Below are 23,273 nucleotides of genomic sequence, written 5' to 3'. Positions count from 1 at the left end.
ATGTCGCTACACATTTGGGAAGTTCATTTTAGAGTCACACATTCACAGCATCTATATGTGAATGTCGCTAACATTTGCAAACCTCCTAGAGGATCACAAGGGATATTTGCATCGTGGCTCGTAAAAGTTGCATTATATATGTGAATGTCGTAAGGTATTTGCAACTCTAAGTAAGTTTTCAGTTACAGGAGTTTTGCATGACCTATAAGTGAATTTCTAAATCAGCAAATGCATGGAGCAAACTTTTAAAGATAGAATATTTCAATTAGAGCAAGTTCACATGATATGCAAATCTACTTTGTTGGAATGAAAATTATCCAAATTTCTAAATTTGTTTATGCAAAATTCATGAAGTCCACACAATTATCGTGTGAATCTACTTTTTAGTGAAAGCTTGCAATATCTGAACAGTGTACCTCAAGAAATTCGCTTGTGCAAATGATGAAAAGGTCCTTAAAAAGTCAGGCATCCATAATTTTGGAAAGAGCAAATTTTGCAAATTGTGGGGCATTTTGAAAAACATGTCATTTTCACAAGGTAATTTGAATCTCATGAGGTCACCAAACATGCCAGCATCATCTCTGGCATGAAGCCCTAGGGAGTGTATCCCGTAATAAAAGCATAAGTTATTTCACCACTTGGACTAGCTGAAACCATGGTGAGAAACAACTCCCATCGAAGTATTTGCACCCTGGGAAGAAAATATCCTGCCTTCCATTATGGCCCAAGAACAAAAGCAAACTTGAGACCTTCCAATTTTTTGTCAAGTAGGGATCTGCTCACCAGCTTGAAAGCTGATTCGGTGGCAAAGAATATGAGACGAAGAAATGTCATTGATCAGTTAGCAAATAAGAAACCTTGATCTCTGAGATCCCCAGGTTTCATGGTAGCCTTCAATGGGGCACAAAATCCTGACCATGATTGTAGCAAATGACTACATTCAGATGAATCGAATACTGGAATGAGCTTCTCGATGGGCAGGAAGCACCCATGGAGTTTAAAACCGAAGGTGCCAGAACAAGGCATCGTCACCCCACAACCAAAAAACTCAGTGGTTTCTCTTCGGCATTAAAAAAAAAAAATGCCGCATTTCTTAGGGTTCATCAAACTTACAGAGCATATCATCTTCAAGATCTTGCTTGAGGTTCTGACAAGCACATTTAGCTCAAAGATTTATACAAACCCATAAAATGTACGGTGCAGTTTTTTTTAGAGGACTACGGTGGAGTTATAGCACGAATAGCCAAGAAAAGAAATTGAAAGCTTGCCCCATATTTGTTTGCTACACAACTAAAGCATAGAATAGATTCACATGCCAGAAAAAACATGAGCAGTAAGTTATACTATTTTACAAACACCACTTCGCAGTAACAAGTCAATCAAGCAGGAGTTCAAGCTATCACCTTGATGCTAGGTGTTAACGAATCTCAGTCCGCATCACCAAGACCATCACTTCCATCACCTTTCTTGAAGATGGGAGCATAACGAGAGTTTGATTTCTTTGTTTGTGAAGCAATTTCAGCATTCTTTCGCAAGACAGCACCAGGTGATGGGTATGGGCGCTGCTGAAAAAGAGGACCCTGAAAGCAGATATCCAAAGTAAAAGTAACGGCTATCAATAACATGTGGAACTAAATTTTTATTTTTAGACAGTAAAAAAATGTCCATAAAGAATTTGTACAGTAGCTGTTGTATCTGCTGCTCGCGGTTGCACTCCTTTCAGACCAACAACCCTGCAAAAAGTAAGCAGAATGATCCATTCATATCATTTCAAGCATGATGCACATAATCCATAGAAGGTAGACGCCCTCGTGCATAAACTGATATATCATGCAAGTGATAATGCATGCAAAATTCAGTCCAGAAATTCTTATCAGGTACCATGCATATCAAATATCTAATAGGCATTGCTTAAGGATCACTTAGAGGGGTTCAAAGACAGGCTACTATTTAGCACACTCACTGTCAGATTGATAGTGACTTCCAAGAGATGAAATACAGCCTGGCTTTCCATTTTGTAGGTATCTTTATTACCAAATTTTAGATACCATCCTACTGTTAGAAGAAAAGGAATAATCTATGCAACTAATTTCAATGAAGGACCATATTTTATACTTTTAGCAATAGAAAAGGATCACATGTATCCATATTTTCTTATGCACTGTTGAAGAAATACATTTTCAATTTGATGTATAAAAATGTGCTTTGGGATGTGATATACCAGCCACCACGCGGTGCATCTGAATAAGAGCTTGGGTCCATCGGATCTAACTCATCCTCATCTGCATGAGCACGTTTCTTGTAGTCTCTTCTAGTTCCTTTTCTAGGTGGCAGTTTGGAATTTAACCTGCAATATACATGGCAATGTCAAATGATTACATAGTTTAACATAAATACATCTTACTAATAGTTCAAAAGCGGCCTCAAGTCTTTTGCCTACATTTTATGCAAAGGAAAACTGAAGCATGAGCTAATCTTTCAAGAAGTACAACCATCTTTAAAACCAAAGGCAATGCTTGAAAGATCTGCTAGTGAAACTTTAGAAGCATTTCTACATAATGCTGCTTGTGTGGACTGTGAACTCGAGATATTCCAGATGATTCTCAGGCTTATTTTAAGAAAACTCCAGTATTTCTTTTATACATGATTCTATAAAAAATAAATAAAACAAAATTTTAAAAGTAATAACTTTATTATAATAAAAAAGTAAATAATGGCAAGAAAACTAAAAACTAAAAACTTTTATTAACTTGAGTATATTATTATACCATTGCGATAACACTGTAATAGGACAATTTACTAATAACATTACAATAATTTCAATCTATAACAAACTTATCAAAAGTTAATATCAGCTTCAAATTAAATGATATTACCATGCTATTTTAAGATAATCAAGATATACGCATTATTAGGACTTTGAGGGCCATCAATGGGAAAATTCAGCTCCAAATGGTTGATCCTAATCCAGACCAACCAAAAATCAGTCAGGTCAGTTTTAATCAGCTTTTATCAGACCACTGGAAGGTCCCACCTTCGCCATCCCACATGTTAAACATTTGACAAGACTAGGTCTTGTCGAGATTGGATAACCACACAACATATAGGTGAGAATCTGATCTTATCCAAATTTAAATTGATCTCACTATCTCTATAAAGGCAGGAGATAAACGGGAATCTGAGAGATCCGATAGATCAACAGCTAAACTGTAAGCAACTCAGCATGATTAAGCAGCTTAAAGAGTGGCAGCACAAGAACACTTGGAGAAAGGGAATGTACCCATGCTTTGAGATATTTCTACTGAAATCCTCCTTGGTGACTCCTCGGTTGTTTTCTTGATGCTGATCATTTAAATTTGATGGCCCGTTTGGTTGATAAGGAAGGTTGAGTGATCTGCACTTTGAAAAACCACAATAAAAATTTGTGTCAGAGTTAGAACAATAAGTGTGCTACTTGGCCTAACATGTAAATATATTGATTTCCAAATTTCCAATTCATGTTTTTTATAGGGAAAAAGCATTAATGCACCCATAAGTTTCAGAAAAATGATAACTGATCACACTTAGCAAAACGATGTTTTCTACTTCAACGGAAACACAAAATCAGTGCAACAAGTTATCCATAGAAATTGGTTAATATAAAAGAAACAGAGAAACACATATAAACACCTCTCTCTCTCTCTCTCTCTCTCTCTCTCTCTCTCTCTCTCTCTCTCTCTCTCTCTCTCTCTCTCTCTCTCTCCATGCATAAACACAAAAAATTCACACATAGGAGTCCAGTGATCCAAGGGCTGATCCTTATTTAACAAAACATGTATATCACATCTGCAGTGTGAAATTGACTAAAAAACAACTTGCACCTGAGTTTCAACTCATTGACACAACACATGTTTGCACCAGAGAATTTATATAAGTATACGCTATGTCACCTGGGTGCGGGTGCGGGTGCGGGTGCGGGTATGGGTATGGGTATGGGTATGGGTATGGGTATGGGTATGGGTATGGGTACGACACGGCAATTCCAAAAAAAGTGGGTATGGGGACACGGCTATATATATATATATTAAATATCATATAAATTCAAAATAAACCAAATATAATCTAAATATATATGTTATATATAAAATATATATTATACACTGAAAATATAAAGTTATAAACTGAACTGCCACCATTGCCACCACCTCCATCCACCATCATCATCACCGTTACCACTACCATTACCACTACCATTACCACTACCACCACCATCATCTGATCATCGTCATTGACACCGTCACCATTACCACCTCTATCATCATCACCATCACCATTACCACCACTAATCTCAGTTTTACTGGCAAAAGTCGAGTTTTGCTAAAACTTTTGAGTTTCGCTTAAATGAGATTCGCCTATACAGTGAAACTCAATTGATGAGACCTATATCAAAATAGCAAATTAAAAGTGAAGGTGCCCCAATTTCGATATTTCGATGTATAGGCGAATTTCAGTTTGGCTGGCAATTTTGAGTTTCGCTATTTTGATGTATAGGCGAATCTCAAAAGTAGAGTTTCGTTGAAATTGAGATTCGCTTGTACATCAAAATACCGAAACTCAATTTATGAGACCTAATAGCGAAATAAAAGTGAAAGTGCCCTAGTTTCGCTATTTCGATGTATAGACGAATCTCAGTTTCGCTGGCAATTTTGGGTTTTGCTATTTTGATGTAAATGGCGAAACTCAATTTATGAGACCTTTTTTTTTACTTCTTTTCTTTCACTGACCGTCACCATTACAACTTCCCCACCACCACCATCATCACTACCACTACTTTACTATTATCACCATCACTACCATCGCCATCACCACCATTATCACCACCACCATCCATCATCATTGCAATAGAATATCGAAACTCAGTTGTGAAACCTAGTCGCTATAGGACTAGCGAAACCTAGTGGTGGTGGTGATGATGATAGTGGTGATAATGGTAGCAACGGCGATGATGGTGATAGATGGAGGTGGTGGCAATGGTAAGGATGATGGTGGTGATGGTGGCAGTGGTAATGGTGAATATAATGGAATGGTGGTGATGGATGATGGTGGTGGTAATGGTGATGATGGTGGTGGTGGTAATGGTAATGGTGGAGAAGTGGTGGTAGTGATGATGATGGTGGATAAGTGGTGATAGTGATGGAGAGTGAAAGAAAAGTTGTAAAAAAAAAGGTCTTATAAATTGAGTTTCGCTATTTCAATGTATAGGTGAATTTAAGTTTCGTTGGCAAAAATTGATTTTTGCTAGATGACGTTTTAGTGAAAGGGTAAAATCATAACCCCCGAATTCAACGAAAATGAGGTGGGTGGGTATGAGAGGAATATTGCAATATCTTTGGGCTACACTGTGAAATACCATTATTCTCAAGGGTAGTATGGTCATTTTTCGTATGTTAAATATAATCTATGGGTTCAGTTGAGCAAGCTTAGCTTGCACCTATGATTTCCAGCTAGGTGAGTGTAGTTGTACTAGATGCACCCATCATTACTCTCTCTCTCTCTCTCTCTCTCTCTCTCTCTCTATATATATATATATATATATATATATATATATATATATATATGCCCACTGCAGTAATCAAGGATTATGCGGCAAGCTAAAGTACAGAATTTAGCAACCATGAACAAAACATTTATTATGTAATTTTTTTGTGTACATGGTCCTTACAAAATTCAATCTCAAATCCACTAGGTATAATATGTCTACAGAGTCCCATTTGGTTCTTATTTTTGTACTACAAAATCTTCTTCTGCCCAAAGAAATGGTTTATAAAGATAATGAGTCACTCATGCCATTGACAGGGTGTCAGAGATAATTTTGAGAATCACTAAATGCTTGGGAACTTCTCTATTAAATCCTTTTGCTGCTTGTGATTGTTCAATATATTCTTCATATGCATGTTATCTTTACTTTTTTACTCCCAAAGTGAATTGCAGACTAAGTTATAAAAGATGGTTTTTGATGAATTTCCATCGTAAATGACTGAGTTACAAAAGCTTTTAGAGATATCCTGAGCCTGAACTGAACTATTTTTGGATAAAGAATCCCTTTATACTCTAATTTTGTTCCACTAGGTCCCTCTTCCACAGCCACATATCTTTCCAGGTAAGGAATAAGAAATCTTTCTCCCAGTGCATGAATCAATGTTTCATTTCATTTGGGAAAAGTCATTTCTTTCTCAATAATGTATTTGTCATTTAATGCAATAGTGTTCATTAGATATGAATTTTTTTATAAATACTGATAACTCTCAGATGGAGTTCCACGGCATTTATGGTGATAAATCAATCCACTTAGTGTCAGCCTTCATTTAATATAAAATATAAATACACTTAGGCCATGCCTAGGTTCAAAGTATATTAAACTTTTATCCACTTTAATAACACGACATGATATGAACCCACCAAGGTCCAACCAGAATCTCCTTATGCTGCTTGATAGAAGGCACACATAAATCCAACCAAAACCCACTAGACCCACCCTAGACTGACCTAGATCTATCCTACGCTTAAAATTTAGCATCCAAATGAGGTTTTTCTTATAAATTGTCACAAGCAATTTATCATTTAAAACTTACTTTTCTTGTTACTTACATCAACATTATTTTTGCCAAATGGAAATACAACCTAACTGGACCTTGAAAAAAGATTCAATTTCTGTTTGTTTAAATTAAACTTAAAGAGCAAAACAGTCACTGGAAGGACTGTTAGTTATTTGAATAAACATGAGCAAAAGCATAAAAAAGGAAAAACATGCCAAAGAACAACATAACTGAGATTATTAAGGGGAAAAAACATTGAGAACAACAAATCCATGGACTTCATACATGTAAAGGAATATTAATTATATGGTGTAAGAACAATTGGCATGGCAAAGGTGAAGAAAAATCAAGAATCACAGGTACCGTGTGCAATGATTACAATAACCCCAGCTTTGAACAAGGCCACGGCCCCAGCCTCCACATCCTGCACATCTTTTGAAGAAGGGAGACTGGATATCACCTATAGTATGTCCATCATGGGAACTCAATTGGTTGTCAGTTGATTGTACAGCTTGCAGCGACAAATTAGGGTGCTCCCACTGTGAAACATTTGTCTTTTTGTTGTGGTAGTACTTTTGGCCTGTTGGAAACTAACCAGTACTTGAAAAACTATTATATGAAGAAAAGAGAAGGGAAAAACAACTACTAGATAATTCACAACCTGTTGAATTGTCTAATAATTCTTCCCAATCTGGTGGAAAACTTGGAACTGATGATGGAGAAGATTCAATTTCCACAGGGCGTTCCCACTGGCTTTTCCCAGTACTTTCTTCGTAATAGTATATAGCACCACTTGTTGGGTCTGTGGCTTCAACCTAAGCCAAAGAGACTTTATAAATGCAGTTTAAGGAATTCATAATGCTACAAAAGCACAAACTTTATCTAGCCTATATTCAAAATAATGCGCAAACAAGAAGAAAGGTTCAACTCCAGAACATCGAAATGATTAGACAATTATTCACACTTCACAATTTTACAAAGCTCAGGTACATGGGATCCATGGTAACCACCATCAGCTAAGTCAGTAGTTCACCAAGGGATGATAGAAAGATACAAATTTTATATTTTAATACTAGCACTAAATCACAAAAAAAAAATACAAATTTTATATTCTAATACTATCATTGAATCACAAAAAATAATTAATAAATACAATGACAGAAAAATTAGACTTCACCTGATTATGTTTGTTCTTTAGGATGCTGGCCTTTTTTTTGTATTTTATGAGTTTGCAATAATAAGACTTATGTTTCCTTTTTACTTTACAAGATGTAATGTGCATGTTAATATCAAAAGATGGAACCATTATTCACTAGCTCAAAGTGCATTTCTTTCATTACAACTCTCTTCTCTTTTCAATGTTGCTATTTCCCAACATTCTCTCCCCGTTTATTCATCACAGAACTAGGGATGCTTCTCAACAACAAATTTGATTGGGAAAAAACAACATAACACACCCAAAAGAAACCCATTAATGATGTCGTAGAATTTATTGGTGGAACAAAGAAAACCACATTCAAAGATATAAAGTACAAACCATAAGAAAGAGAAACAATGTTGATCCAAGAGATTGTTACAACACAATTTGCAAAATCCGTAGTACACGATGATCAACCTTAATCTAGTGACTGAAGAACCCGAGGTTGCATGCATACACAAGAATTAGTCAGGTCAAGCCAAACTCAAACAAATGCTGCCAAAAAACCATGCACAAATACATTCATATATGTTAATTTAGCATGTCTAACCCTAAATATAAACACAGAATTCAATCTTTACAGATGCTTCACAAATTCATCCTCAAATTGCAAAAAGGTTGACAGAACAAAATTGAGAGCATAGCCAAGACAATAATAATGCCAATAATAATATTTTTTTTCTCCAACATTATTATACAAAGGGACCATGAGGCCATCTAAATTAATTAGGTAAGTCTGATTTAGCTAAGTCAACTATGACAAAATGGATCTGAAGTGGTCTTTTATGAGCTACCTCTGACCCAAAGAATTAAAGGTGAATTATGGTTTATAGTAGCACTTTCTGTTCCAAAAAAGAAAAGGACAGCCTCCTGTGGCATTTGATCTCAACTTTTGCTTGACATACCAAACAAGGTCAATCATTAATTCTTCACCTACACAATTATCTCCACATAATGTGCCAAGAGCGGTATCACAATAAACAGAATCTATATTCCCATAGTAACAAAAGTAGACATCTCCTATTAATGGGAACTTCACTACAATTAGGCAAGCAGCAACTCACAAAATTCTAAGTTGTTCATTTGTTCCTGAACTGTCAATTGGTGATGTTCCATCAACTTGGTGACATACACCAGTCACCCCTACCAGATGAGCAGGGCCCTCTTGGGTGGAGGGGCAGTTAGACTAACATAGATATAAAGAAAAGTAAAATATTATATCCAAGAGAGATAAAACTTTGGAACCAAAGGATATAAAGTTAAAAAGGGTACGGACCCAACCAACAGGAAGTGTATTAGTTGGTGTGCTGGTTGATTCAGCAGCCACAAGCTTCTGAAACACAAGACCCCAGTAAAATATCAATAAAATTAGCAAAATAGGAAAGGAAAGTGGAAAACAAACAGCAGGGAAAAAAAACTCTTCCATGCAGCAAGAGATTGAAACATAAAAGAGAAACACCGAGAAATACTAACTTTTTCAGGTGGCATCAGATCACCATTTGTGCTGCTATCTTTGAGAATGCCACGAGTCTTTAACTTTTGTTTCAGGTACTCAGGCAGTTCTTTCCTTTCAACCTTTGCTTCTAATAGTTTGAAGGATTCAGCATTTTTTCTTCTTACTTTCAAAAAGAAACTGTAGAACACAATCAAACTTACCAGATGAAGCATTAGAAATTGATGGGTTTGCAGAACCATAGTATGTACTACCACCCGGGACACCATATCCATTTCCAATTTCTATGTTACCTGAAATTTTGCAACTAAGTTACCCTTCAGCAAAACAGGAAAAAAGAAAAAATCAGATTGCAGATCATTCTCATCATTTACAGAAACACTAGAAAACAGAGCTAAATATTAAGATTATAAAAAATTCACTGAACATCCTATTGTGGGCAAAGTCCACTGTCTTGCATCCTTGAGCTTGGATTCCTAAGCATGTGTCTGTGTGCGCGTGTAGGCATGAGATACTCTACAAACACACTAATTCTTAATTTCTGAAGTTCTCTGGATGTGCTAGCCAAGTGCCTAGGTTGTTAGAGACTGACACTAATTCAGAATGTTGAGTGGTAAAGAACAGTTCCATCACAGCCAAGGGGACAGGACTTAGAGCCCATGGGAACCCATCCCCCAAGCATGGTTTTGAAAGATTAAATAAATAGATAATAAAAAGGGAACATGGAAGCAATTTGTCTTTCATGCGTAAACGACAATTTTAGGCATGCTGCATCAACTTTTCAACATCTATATCTACATGGATTATCTTCATATTGTTAAACACAAATTAAAGACCACGGTGGGGCCTTGATGTTCTTAATAAATTTATGTAGGGCTGCATAGATGTTCGTATAACTCAATCAGTCTCATATTCAGCTAATTGTTAAACAAGTGAGGACAAAATATTAAATATATATTCAAAAGTTTAGTGCCAGTTGGATATGAATTTAGCCAAAGTGTTTGCTTGGAATTTCAAGAAGATTATGATTGGATTGTGGTTAAGGGTATCACCTCATGTATGCGTTCTCAAAGTTTATCAAATGGATTTGATGCAACTGAATGATCCATAATTAATGGCTTCCGTATTTCCAAGCACTTTCGAAATGAGACAAATCACCTTCAGGAAATGATCCTTCTGCTCCTCAGACATTATGGGTCAAAGGCATGTCCCTAACTATTGATATTTGTATGGTTTGCTTCACAGGAGCTTCACAGGACCATGCCCTAACCGAGGTAAATCTAAAATGGAAGAGATTTGTCTCGGCCAGTTAATGTCAGCTATGTTTCAGCACTGAAGAAGACAGTTCCCCATCTTTTATGGAGCTGCGCTTTCACTTAGAAAACTTTTTCCAGCTTTCTTGGAAGGATTTCCAGGTATTGCATTGTAATTTGTAAACATCCCCATCAGAGGATTGATTTGGTGCCTTGGAGCAGGAAAAGAGGAAGCAAGTAGTATCGTCTTTGGTGATAGGCTGTATCAGGCCTGGTCATGTCCTCTTTGGCAAGAAAGTGGCTCTAGAATATTCCAGCAGACTCAAAGAAGCTGGGAATGTGCACTCAAAATTGCAGTATCGTCTCCAAGTGTATGCTACTAATAGATGGTTAATTCTGATCTTTCTTGGTTCGATTGTGATAGAATTGAGGTATTTAACATCCCATAGTTAAACGATATTTCGTGTTACTTCTGTTCTTTCTGTTTATTCAACTGCTGGGTGACATCCTCACCCGGACAAACAACAACAACTACGCCTTCATCCCAAAACAATTGGGGTCGGCGATATGAACCAAAAAAGAAAATCATTCTGGGTCTTCCACATGAATCCTTCTCCTCCAATCATTTCTATCCAATGCCATGTCCTCACCCGGACAAAGTCAAACTTAAAGTTGTTAAAGGGTAGGCACTTTCTTGGAAGAAAAACTCTGGTCACTTGCTTAACTTGGGTGACTCTCCTCAGAGAGAGAGAGAGAGAGAGAGAAGGAATAGTCTTTGGATGTTCATCAGAAGGTGCTACTTTTAGGTTAGACGTCTTGAATTACCCACAGAGGATACCGAGCAAATACAGTCAAAACTCAAAAGTTAGAAAGCAGAGAAATGGGAAAGAGGAAGAAAATTTGTACCTACGATAATAGGTACAAACAAGGTTGTTTTCATTGTCAAACAAAACAAAACAAAACAAGTGAATGTACATATAGGGATCCGTGTCATGACCTAGTATACCCATCGCTAAAGGTCTATTTGACTCAAGCAAGGACCTGGTCGAATCTTAAATAGTGGTATTGACAGAGTCGACTTTGGGTTTCAAGTCTTCAAATAACTTGATATTACTAATATAACTCTCCGAACACTCTAGATTACCATAATTGGAAAAATCTCGACACTGGCCAAAGGACTGAATTCTACAAGAAGTATTTTTGGACGTCCTGTGCTACTACCATCTTGTTTTTCATTTTTTCTTGATTGAACATTCAAAACTCGTGTTATGGAAGTTAATGGATGTTTTATTAACAATAGATGCTAGGAGATAACATGAAAAAGTAGCCGTCATATTTCCATATGGAGCGCTTTAAAACTCGAAGTGCAAGTGGGGCAGCACAAGGTGAAGAAACTACACAACAATGGAAAAAGGGTTCCTTATGTTTCCTAAACAAATTATCAAGGCACAAGCAATCTAGAATAAAGATTTTTCAATACCTCTTTATTAAGAAAACATGTGTGGAATGTATTCAAGTATACCATGCAGATTAGTTACGCATGAACAAACATCAGAATACTAAGCAGCTGTATCCATCACTCTAAACTTATACAAACTTGTAAATGGATATATATTTTCTTATAGCAATTCATTTATTTCTTCTCATACATAACTTGAGGAAGTCTGAAACACTCCAGAAGATTTTGTTGACCAAGAGCCCAGACTACAAGCAGTAAAATCACTCACAATCAAACCTACTCCACCCCTCCATCCAGACAGATGAGAAACCTTCATCACCAGCTCAGAAGGAGAATGGTTTGGGCTCTTTTTAGTATGTGAATCTTGATTCTCCCATGTTGTCATATGCTTCTCACACATTTCTTCCCTGCTTCCCTACATGATTCCTATGTGCTTCTCTCACGCCTCTTTTCATGTTTTCCATGTGCTTCCCTTCATGCTTCCCACTCACTTCTCAAGTACTTTCTTTAAATTGGCAACCATCATTTTCCATGAGCTTCTTTTCGCGCTTCCCACTCACTTCTCATGTACTTTCTTTAAATTGGCAACCATCCTTTTTAGATTTTGAGAAGAATTTAATTCTTACACTACAAAATTACAAAACTTAAGAATAGTCATTTTTATTTTAGTTTTTATTTCATTCTCCTTTGATTAGTATTTTGCATCCCATTCGATCCCATATCACTTCTTTTCTTATTCCTATTTTGCTTTTAAATTGATTTCTCGCTTCCGGCTTCTTATACCTCATTTTGTTTCTCGCTTCTGCTTCCTAGTCTGGTAACCTTTGGGGGGGGGGGGGCGGCTTGCATTTGGAGATGGTGGTATATCTGGATAGAAAGAAATCGAAGGATTTTTTGACAATAAAGAATGAATCCTGTATATAATACACAAAATATTTGAGGTATCCATCCACCTGTGTGCTGGAGTTGTTTGGAAGGAAGCAGATTTGGGTTGGATTGGCCTAACCAGACTAGGCCAAATTATTCAAAATGTGCAGAACCCATTATATTTTTCCTTTTATCACATTCTTATCTTTTTGTGTTGATGCAGCATAATTCCTCATCATTTGTGTAATAATAAGTTCCTTGGCTTTTCCTCAGTAAGAAAAAGTTATAAATGTTTGAGGGGGCATTTTTTGTAATTCAAGTTATAAAATATTAAACAGTGCATGTTTGTAAACTGTAACAAATACGAGTTTGTATTTAACCATAGAAGGGTTCTTAAGTATAAATACAATGTAAGATGTGCCACCCCACACATCTTAAGGTAAATACAAATGCCTGTTTGTATTTAACTTTTGTATTCATCTTCTTCCCTCTAATTTACAAACTGTGCCAAACATTCTTAAAACCAAAAAGATGTGCTAAGGCAAGCACTTCCTTTCAACGAAGGTTTCCGCTTTTAAATTGTCATATAAAATTTTCATTTTCAAATGCCAGTGAAAAGCTAAATTATGATCTCCATTAATCAGAGGAAAAGCTAAAGAAGGCCAGCAATAATTGTAGGTACTAAAAGTTCCATAAATTCCAATAGCTAAATAGTGCTCATTAATTATCAAGACCTACCTTGAACTGTATGGAAAAACTTCCCACGTTTTGAAGCAATTTCTGCTCTGTGGTTGGTGGCCATTTTCAACAGAGTTTCCTAAGGAAGCATGTCAAATTATCAATTTCTGTCATCAAAGACACATTGGATGCCAATTCTATGCACTTCAAATTATAACTCAAGTCTTCATTAACATAGAGGAAGAAAAGGTAAAAGGGATCAGGAAAAAAAGAAAAAAGAAAACTAGAAGAAGAACTTTACCTTCAACGCATTTGAATCATGTCTCTGAGATAATACATCTTTGCAGTCATCATTTGATACAGCCAATTCCCTTGCAGCTCTAATTTTACAACCATATGCCCAAAGTGAGAATCAGTCCACTGTTTCTATTCACAAAATCTGGAATGGATGACCTGAAAACTTTTCTCTAATTTAGAAGGAAGAAAGAACACTAACCTTTGTTCATGAATTACTTGCAATGTTTCCATCTCCTGATCAACCAAAGAGACTATGTAAGTATCAGTAGATAACTAAACAATGAATGAAGATGAGGTATTTTTCAAACATACTTGTTCATGCAGAACAGCATCTTCAGCAGCAGTCTCAATATCACGTTCACCTTTTTGGTGAAGCATCTTGCAATGGCCCAATGATTCACGATTTCAAGTATATTGTCACTTGGTTGTGGAAGCCCAGAATCTTCAGAGGATTTATTCTAGCATTTACCCATTCAAGAATTCCAATTCAATCAATCCTATAAAAGGAAAAAACTTGAAGTGTAAGAGTATGTATTTTATGACTTACATTTAACTAGAACTGAGGATGTATGGGTCTATTTTAGGAAAAGAACACGTCAATGCCATTACGACACTCAGTGAAAATTGCACACATCTTCTGTTAAACCTCCTCCCAGAATATATATTCTAAAAGATCTCCACATAACAAAAGTTGTACTCTTCTGTGCAACCTTGGTTTGTCTTCTGCTTTCTGTTTTTTTTTCAGTATCTTGACTTTTCATTGTTTATAGATAAAATTCAGCTACTTGTATTAGTGATTTTGCCTTAGTTGCACAGAGTGAATATCTGAAATTATTTTGTAAGGGTTGTATCCAGTGTTATTAAAAAGTGTGCCTCAAGACGCAAAAAGGACGTCTCGCCTCAAGGCGAGGGCCTTTGTGCCTTGAGATGCAGACAAAAAGCGTAAAAGCCCTGAGGCATACGCCTCATACGCTTTGAGGCGTACGCCTCGGGGTGAAGCGCACCTCAAGGTGAGGCATAGGCGCCTCAGATTTTTGGTCAAATGGGGGTCAAAGCTAGGGATGGCAGTGGACCGGGGGACAACGGGGCCCTGCCCCGCCCCACCCCGTTTGGACCGGGGATGAAGAGCATGACACGGGGATGGAGGCGGGGATGAAGGTTAAAATCTATCCCTGTGTGGGGATGGACTTACACTTTCCCCCGCCCCATCCCCGTCTCAATCCCCGCCTTTCCCCGCCCCGCCCCGTCCCCAATCCTTTAAGGGATGACTATAGACTGAGGGGAAACGGGGCTCCCCCACCCACCCTCATTTGGACCGGGGATGGAGGACATGAAACGGGGGTGGAGGTTAAAATCCATCCCTGTGCGGGGATGGAGGTGGGGATGAAGGTTCAGATTTTGAAATGGGGCAAGGGTGGAGACCCCCGCCCCGATCCACTACCATCCCTAGTCAAAGCCCCATTTGACCAAAAATTAGGGAAAATATTAGAGGGCCCCCAACCCTAATTAGGGTTGGTGGCTCTCTTTCTCACTCGCCCGTCTCTCTGCTTTCACCTCTTTGATCTCTCCCACCTCGCTCGCCTCTCTTTGTCTCGGTCTCTCCCACCTCTCTTTGTCTCGGTCCCTCCCACCTCGCTCGTCTCTCTCGTCTCTCCCACCTCTCTCGTCCGGCCGCCTAACCCCATCTTGCCTTTCGAAATAAGAAGAAGAAGGTATAATTATTTAATGTTTGTTAATCATAATGGCATTAGAATTCTTGTCCATGAACTTGCACCTCTAAGATGATTTCATGCTTTATTGCTTTATATTGCAGGGAGTTGTTAGCATTCACTGCTATACATGGAAATCTAAAATTTTCACCACAAATTTATACCATTCATATGCCCTAATAAGATTTTAAATTTTGACACTGTGATTTGATGCATTTGTTAACTGTTCTTAAAATGCATAATGCCATTTAATATGTTTTCTTTATGAAATTACTCAATGCTCATGTGGTCATGCTTATGATGACAAATTTGAATTTATGAGTGTAAATTTGTGGTGAAAGTTGTCAACATTCATGTATGTCTGTGGAAGTTGGGAGCTCACTGTATTGAATTTTGAATGCCACATGTATATATTTTGTATATTCTTCACAAAACACCACACAAGCATGTCCCTTTTCCTAGTTTCATAAATTCCCTGTGTTTTATCCAGCATGTCTATGTTATCTTCATGTTTGTAAGAATCCCGTAGCCAACATGACCTATTCACTTATAAATATTATTATGATAAATTATTTTAAAATAAGTGTTCAGTTATTATCAATCATGGACAATGGAGATCTAATGGTGCATTTTTTTGGTTTACAATGAGGTGTATTCATAGTAGACAGTTGAACAGCTATGGGCACAAATCCATGAGCAATTTATGGCCGAACTGAGCATGAATAATTGGTGTTCAATTCTGCTAATTCTTGTAAAGGTTCATCTAGATGGCTTATATAGAATTTATGTAGTTCATGTAGCCCTTGTACAAAAAATATGTATGAACAGTTTTTTTCACAACTATATAATGTAACGCCCTAAAATTCAGGACTTGTAACATTTTATGAAAAGTTTGAAGGTTTTGTAATCATTTGTTATCAGAGTTTTTAAATAGTAATTCAGTTAAGCGAAAAATGATATGTGAAATAACAAGTCAATGGGTCCTGGGCGCATTACAGTGCAAACTTTCTTTCGCAATCATATTTGAAACTCCGTACATTTAAGAAACCAAATAGATTCTGAAATGCAATAATTTAAGACTTGTTCAAAGGAGGAATCTTGTACAAAGCCTTCATACAAAATTACCAAACTGTCCTCATGAGCGAAACGTCAAGAAAAGAGTTTCATCTTGATTTCATCACGTCATCGTACCATTGCAATCCGCACAGACCTAATCATGAACTGTGCCCATAAAATGGGCCAGTTTCACGAAAAACTGGTAGGTGCACAAGTGATACATTGTGGAACTGAAATAAGCAATCTTAACAAGAAATACGCTATAACTAGCATGATTAGATGATTTACTTCAAGCAAGTGAGCTATCTCTAGCAATGAGCAATTGTTTATGCGAACAAATAATCTATCAACCAACACAAGGTAAGTTGTTCATCCATCATAAGATATAAGCAATTTCACAACAAGCAATTATATAAATCACAGGATGTAAACAGCTTATAAGACAAGCAGTTACATTAGTCATAAGTTATAAACAGTTCGTAGATTACGAGCGGTAAGCTATTGCACAATAAGCAGTTACATTAGTCACAATTAGCTGGCATTGCGAGTACACGCAAGACATGATCTGAGGGTCTATTATGTCTCGTAAACAACGGATGCATCATACTTCTACAGAAGTCTATGAGAGGATAATTTATGGTAGTCCTGTCCCCTAACTTCGATGACTGGGAACGCCGAGTCATTTGCCTGAGAGGTGGTTGTTAACAACCTGTCCATCAGAGTTTTGTATCATTTCATCATCTCTCTTGATGAATTCAACGGGTCGAATGGGTATATCAGGTGTTACTTTAACTGAAAACTCATTTTATATATTATGGTCTTTCAACCCACTCGAGCATCTTGCTTGTGAAAGCGAAAACATCACCATTAGGTGATTTCAAACACGTGTCATTGCATGCTCGAGGTAACATAAACCTCTCATCATACTCATTGCATTACGCAATGTACATGTTCAAAAGTATAACCACGATGAGAGGGGTCAACTTATTATGAGGGTGAAAACATTATCATTATGTGATTTCAAACATATGTCATTGCACGTTTGAGGTAATCATAGACCTCTCGTCCTACTCATCGTAGTACGCAACGTACATATTCAGAAGTACAACCACGATGACAGGGGTCAACTTATTATGAGGGTGAAAACATTATCATTATGTGATTTCAAACATGTGTCATTGCACGTTCGAGATAATCATAGACCTCTCATCCTACTCATCATAGTACGCAATGTACCTATTCAAAAGTACAATCATGATGAGAGGGGTCAACTTATTACGAGGGTGAAAACATTATCATTATGTGATTTCAAACACATGTCATTGCATGATCGAGATAATCATAGTCCTCTCACCTTACTCATCATAGTCCAAACATACTGTACATGTCTGAAAGTATGACTACTAAGAGAGGGGTATGGGTTTCTCCAAAAGAAACCCAATCAGCAATTTTTTGCAAAAATAAATGGTGCATCAAGTATTTAGTTTGACAAGGTTCTATCTTCTAATCATTTGAAATAACACTGCAGGATACAGGATCGCCACGAATCTTTTATCCAATATATCACAGCATTAGCATGCTATGCATGTCTTGCGATATTAGTAATGGTACAGGTTTCTCAGCAGAAACCTCGCCCAAACTCATACTCATGCCCTTAAACGGAGTTATCCGAGTTATGTCGAAAACGCAAACAGAAGTAGCAAAAATACTACTCCCAAATACGTCAATTTGGGAGACTTGGATGTTATTTCTAAAAAGGCTCTCAAACTTTACTTTACAAAACTGTATATTTAGAAAGATGGACTCACGAATAGAAATCTCTTTATTAAGAATTTTAGCGCTCACGCACAAACCCGTATCTTTTGAAAAGAGCATATTTAGAATATGTTGAACCAAACATCTTATTTTGAACATGATTTATCTTTCGAACAGAAGTACAACTCTTGTGCTATTCGCACGGTATGAGATCGTCACAGATCTCTCATCCGTTTATCATAGTATATGTATGTTGTGTATGGCTCGATACTAGCTTCGATAAACAAGTATATGGGTTTCTCAACAGAATCTCGCCCAACACTTGCTTGTGCCCCTCGTCGGAGTTATCCGAGTTGTATCGAATACACAAACAGGAGTGGTAAAAACCTCTCACAAATACGTCGATTCGGGAGACTGGGTTGCAAATTTGCAATGGCAGAGACTTCCAAAATCCAACTCATCAAGGCTACGCATTTGAAACACGAATTCACTTTAGAAATCCCTTTTTAAAAACCGAAATGCATAAGTGCAGCTTGTGTTATTTTGAAACAAACGAGCAAAATATATTACACTCTAGTCTTAAACTTACATATGCGTAAGTTAGCATGGAAATGCAACCCCATGCACGAAGCAGTGCGACAACAAGGTGCCAACAATCCTTAAAGTGTGAAGATGCGCATTGGGCGCAAGAATGCGTAAGCAGAGTGCGAGGTACAAAATCATACCTCGACCAAATAAAGCGTGCCAACAGTAGAAGCGTAAGCAAAGTAAGTACACAAAGCATTGCACAAGGTATGAAACCGTACTTTGGCTAAACAAATGCGTAAGCAGGTAAATGCGAAAAAAACAAATAACATGTACATTAAAGCGCAACGATGAAAGTAAATGACAGAAAGCGATGCTTGATACGTGAAACCACGTATCAAGCCAAATAAATGCGTAGAGAAAATCAATATGTGCACTAAAACGCGACGGCAAAAAGTAAATGACAGAAAGTGATGCTTTATACGTGAAACCATGTATCAAACCAAATAAATGCATAAAGCAAATAAGCATGTGCACTAAAGCACGGCGGCAAAAATAAATAACATTAAAGCAATAGCATGTGCACTAAAGCACGGCGGCAAAGTAAATAACATAATGGAAAAGACAAGGATCGCAAAACTACATCCTTGAGTTAAAAAGCGTATAAATCTCTCTCTCTCTCTCTCTCTCTCTCTCTCTCTCTCTCTCTCTCTCTCTCTCTCTCTCTCTCTCTCTCTCTCTCTCTCTCTCTCTATATATATATATATATATATATATATATATATATATATATATATATATATATATATAATTTATTTTAATCCACTTTTTAAATGATTTAACTTATTTGTCTCAAGGTTGCGTGGCCTTCATGTGTAAGTAACGAAGGACATGGGATAAATATGCATACAAATATTCGAAAAGAAATAAATGGGGAAAGGGTGGGCTCAGCTGTCAGGCCGAGCCCAATCTTGGCTCGATCAAGAGAAAGACAAGGAGGGGGCAAGGGCGAAGCCCCTGCCTGACAGAAGGCCAAAGCGGGAGGCAGGGGGGTTTACCCCTGCCTGATGGAAGTAAAAGAGACAGGGGTGAAGCCCCTGCCTGCCTAAAAATACCGGTGGCAGGGGCATCGCCCCCTGCCGGTCTGCTAGAAAAAGAAGGGCAGGGGCAAAAGCCCTTTCCGATCGACTAAACACAAGTGACAGGGGGCGTTGCCCCTGTAGGCCTGCCTGAAAGGGTGAGGCAGGGGCTAAATCCCCTGTCTACCGACTACTGTCGGAAAACGAGAGGCAGGGGCTACGACCGAGTAGAGCAGGCAGCAGGGAGGGGCTCGACCCCCGTCCACTGCGAACAAGAAGAGGGAGACAGAGAGGTGGGGGCAGGGGTTTTACCTGCCGGTGAAACCCAGGCAACAGGGGCAAAGCCCCTCCCGGACGGAGATACGAGAGAGAGACAGGGGTTGGAAAGCCCTGTCGACTGACCAAAACAGGTGGCAGGGGAGCGTTGCCCCCTGCCGACCTGTCACCCCCTGCCGACCTATAGGAAACGAGAGGCAGGGGCAGTTTGCTCCTGCCGTCCGGTCAAACACAGGCCGCAGGGGCATCGCCCCTGCCGGCCTGTCGGTCAAAAGAGAAATAAAGAAGAAGAAGAAAGTAAAAGAAGAAGACAACAGGAGAAGGGAGAGGGAGACGTTACCTGAGAGGGATCGCCGGACGAGGGCTGAGGTCGCCGGCGTCGGCGACGACAGACGAGCGCGAGAGAGAGAGGGTCAGATGAGGGTGATAGGGGAGCAGAGAGAACGAGGGAGAGAGCACGGGGGACTCGGGGCTGCGTCGGCCGAGGCTGCGCTGATCTGGTGGCCGAGAAGGGGAGGGTGTCGCCGGTGAACCGAAGCGGGAGAGAGGGAGCAGCGGGAGGGGTAAAAGAGAGACGCAGGGCTTTCTCAAACTCTCGCCCCTGTGTGTCATTTTAAAGGCACGGGGGGTAACTAGTTCGGGTTGGGTGGGTTCACCCGACCCAAGTCCGACCATTTTTGGGGGGATTTTACATATAATTTATTTTCAAATTATTTAATTAGTTTTCAAGTTATATATGTTGATTCTTATTGAATATAAGTGTAAATTTATTGAATTATATAAAGCATGATCTTAGTTTTTTTAAACTCTTTGAGTTTTTATAAATTTTCGTGTTAATATATATTTTCTTATATGCATTTTTGTAATTGAACAATGAGAAGAAATGTAGGATGGGATCATGGAGCTAAAGTTTCAAATCTTACTAAATATATAATTTATAATTACTGTCATAAAAAGATTATAAGAGACATCTATAAGTTGAAACATCACTTAGCTTGCATGAAATATGGTGTAAGCTTGTGCGAAGCGGTTCCGCCTGATGTGAAAAAGTTTTTTCAGAATCATCTAACAAATTAAAAGCACAATAAACAAGAAAAAGAATAAAACAAGTTTGAAATTGAGAAGAGTGTTTATTTTGGATCATCAATAAGCGATAATGTGAACAAAGAAGTCAGTAGATCATGTAATGTTGCAAAAATAAACACAGATGGTCCCATGAACCTCTTTGTAAACAAAGAAATGATGGTTATCATGGCTCTCTTCATCCCTACCTTTGTCAGCTCATCGATGAGGCTCTCGTCACCATGAGAATGATTGTGGCCAAGCCCAAGCTCGTCTCCTTTGGCAGCCCGTGGTATGGACCAGACCACGTCAAGTACCTCGGTCTCTTTTTCGGTAAGCCCCCTTCCTACCTCACCGGTGGATTCCCTGGTGACTACAGCTGGGACACCGCCGATCTCTCGGTCGACCCAGAGACCTTCACCAAGAATAGGGATCTCGAGGTGATCCACTCCTGGTGGGCTATGTTGGGCACCCTCGATTGCGTCTTCCCCGAGTTGCTTGCTAGGAACGGAGTCAAGTTCGGTGAGGTTGTATGGTTTAAGGTCAGGTTTCAGTTTTTCAGTGAGGGAGGCCTTGACTATCTGGTCCACCCAAGCTTGATCCATGCTCGAGGCATCTTGGCCATCTGGGCCACACAGGTCATTCTCATGGATGTGATCGAGGGGTATCGGGTCGCCAGTGGTCCCCTTGGTGAGGTGACCGACCTGCTTTAGCATCGTGGCAGCTTCGACCCGCTGGGTCTGGTAGATGACCCTGAAGCGTTCGCGGAGTTGAAGGTGAAGGAGATCAAGAGTGGCATGCCTGCCATGTTCTCTGTGTTCGGCTTCTTTGTTCAGGTCATCGTGACCGGCAAGGATCTGTTGGAGAACTTGGCGGACCACTTGGCCGACCCAGTCAACAACAATGTGTGGGCCTACGCTACCAACTTCATCCTCGGGACGTGAACTCCTTGAGAAGATCAAAAGTTTGTAAAATGTAAATGATTGTGATCTTTCGAATGTGTAAAGTGGACTGTGCTACTTGAACACACCATTTTTTTTGTCTTTGGTATTCAATTAGAAGTCGAATGAAAAGCAAAATCAATGCAAACTGTTTTGTTTCTACATGGAATTGAAGTGTCGTGTCAAATCCATAGTGTTTGGATTATGCATGAAATGGGCATGTAAATTAGTGCTCTATCAACTAGGGCTAGAAAATGAATTGTGCAGGTCATAGCTTGGCTTAGGTTCGGTTCATCTTGAACACTTTCTTGATGGCATTGTATAGATGGCCATCCAAACCACGAGTTGCTCATCAAGCATGAACCGACAATAAAAGGAACAAAGTCAATAGCGGTAACTCAACAACAAAAAAAGTCACCGCTATTGACTTAGCAATGATGGCGACTTTAGATATTTTTGTGAATGCTTTGCCCACGCACAAATATCATCGTTAGACATGTCTATAACAATGCCTTTATATATCGTTGTTATAGGTATGTTTATAACTGCAACATTAAATATGGTTGTTAAATATGTCGTGGTTGTAAACACCTGTAACGACAACTTTAGATATCACCCTTATAGGTGTGTTTATAATGGAGACATTATATGACCGTTAATTATTGTTGTTAAAAATTTCAGTAATATTTAACGAGCATAAAATATCGCCACTATTGATATATAATGACGAGATAAAAAAGGTTGTCATTATAGCCTTTCTCCATAACGATGACATATTTCTCTTTCTCTCTAACAATGACATTTTTGTCATCGTTATAACCTAGTATTTTAAAAGGTCTCAACAAAATTCTTTTTCTTTTTCTTTTTCTGTTTTTTCTTCTTTCTTTGTCTCTCTCTGCACTCTAGAGTGCCTGCTCCTTCCTCCCCCCCCCCCCTCTCTCTCTCTCTCTCTCTCTCTCTCTCTCTCTTCCATCGGGCAACCCTCCTCTCCTCCTCCCACTGCAAGTGAAAGGTATCTTTCTTTCTCTCTCTCTCTCTTCTTCCTTATCTTCTTTTTCTTCATTTTCTTTATTGGGATATGTTGTCACGG

At 38.5% G+C, this 23,273-nt stretch overlaps 1 protein-coding gene and 1 pseudogene across 2 annotated transcripts; one reads left to right on the top strand and one right to left on the bottom strand.

Annotated features, from left to right (window-relative positions):
- Positions 1 to 1,242: 1,242 nt before the first annotated feature.
- LOC149827370 (WW domain-containing protein) lies at positions 1,243 to 20,743 on the bottom strand. Of its 2 annotated transcripts, none has more exons than XM_090019317.1 (14): positions 20,521 to 20,743; positions 14,093 to 14,277; positions 13,980 to 14,014; positions 13,785 to 13,863; positions 13,544 to 13,622; positions 9,430 to 9,519; positions 9,247 to 9,353; positions 9,050 to 9,106; positions 7,237 to 7,390; positions 6,939 to 7,155; positions 3,281 to 3,394; positions 2,222 to 2,347; positions 1,682 to 1,733; positions 1,243 to 1,580 (listed from the first exon to the last, which is right to left on the bottom strand). In XM_090019317.1, the coding sequence occupies exons 2-14, from the start codon at positions 14,156 to 14,158 to the stop codon at positions 1,428 to 1,430; spliced, it is 1,329 nt and encodes a 442-aa protein (XP_089875443.1). In that variant the 5' UTR covers positions 14,159 to 14,277; positions 20,521 to 20,743; the 3' UTR covers positions 1,243 to 1,427. The 2 variants fall into 2 exon arrangements, with proteins under 2 accessions (XP_089875443.1, XP_089875442.1); XM_090019316.1 differs by having other exon boundaries at positions 9,247 to 9,356; positions 20,521 to 20,742.
- LOC149827369 (chlorophyll a-b binding protein 1, chloroplastic-like) lies at positions 19,120 to 22,186 on the top strand (annotated as a pseudogene).
- Positions 22,187 to 23,273: the final 1,087 nt, after the last annotated feature.

Source organism: Nuphar pumila, chromosome 10 (assembly GCF_984573655.1).
Source record: "Nuphar pumila chromosome 10, dmNupPumi1.hap1.1, whole genome shotgun sequence".
NCBI classification, from domain to species: Eukaryota; Viridiplantae; Streptophyta; class Magnoliopsida; order Nymphaeales; family Nymphaeaceae; genus Nuphar; species Nuphar pumila.
Note: the sequence above shows the minus strand (reverse complement) of the source record. Positions and strands in the feature narration are given on the sequence as shown.

Bases quoted from the DNA above. Each gene is read 5' to 3' on its own strand.
- LOC149827370 (XM_090019316.1), bottom strand. From the start codon at position 14,158: ATGCTTCACCAAAAAGGTGAACGTGATATTGAGACTGCTGCTGAAGAT. The intron at 9,357-9,429 runs GTAAGTTTGATT...TCAAACTATTAG, and splicing joins AATTTCTAATGCTTCATCTG to AAGCAAAGGTTGAAAGGAAA. The intron at 7,156-7,236 runs GTTGTGAATTAT...AGTTTCCAACAG, and splicing joins ATTATTAGACAATTCAACAG to GCCAAAAGTACTACCACAAC.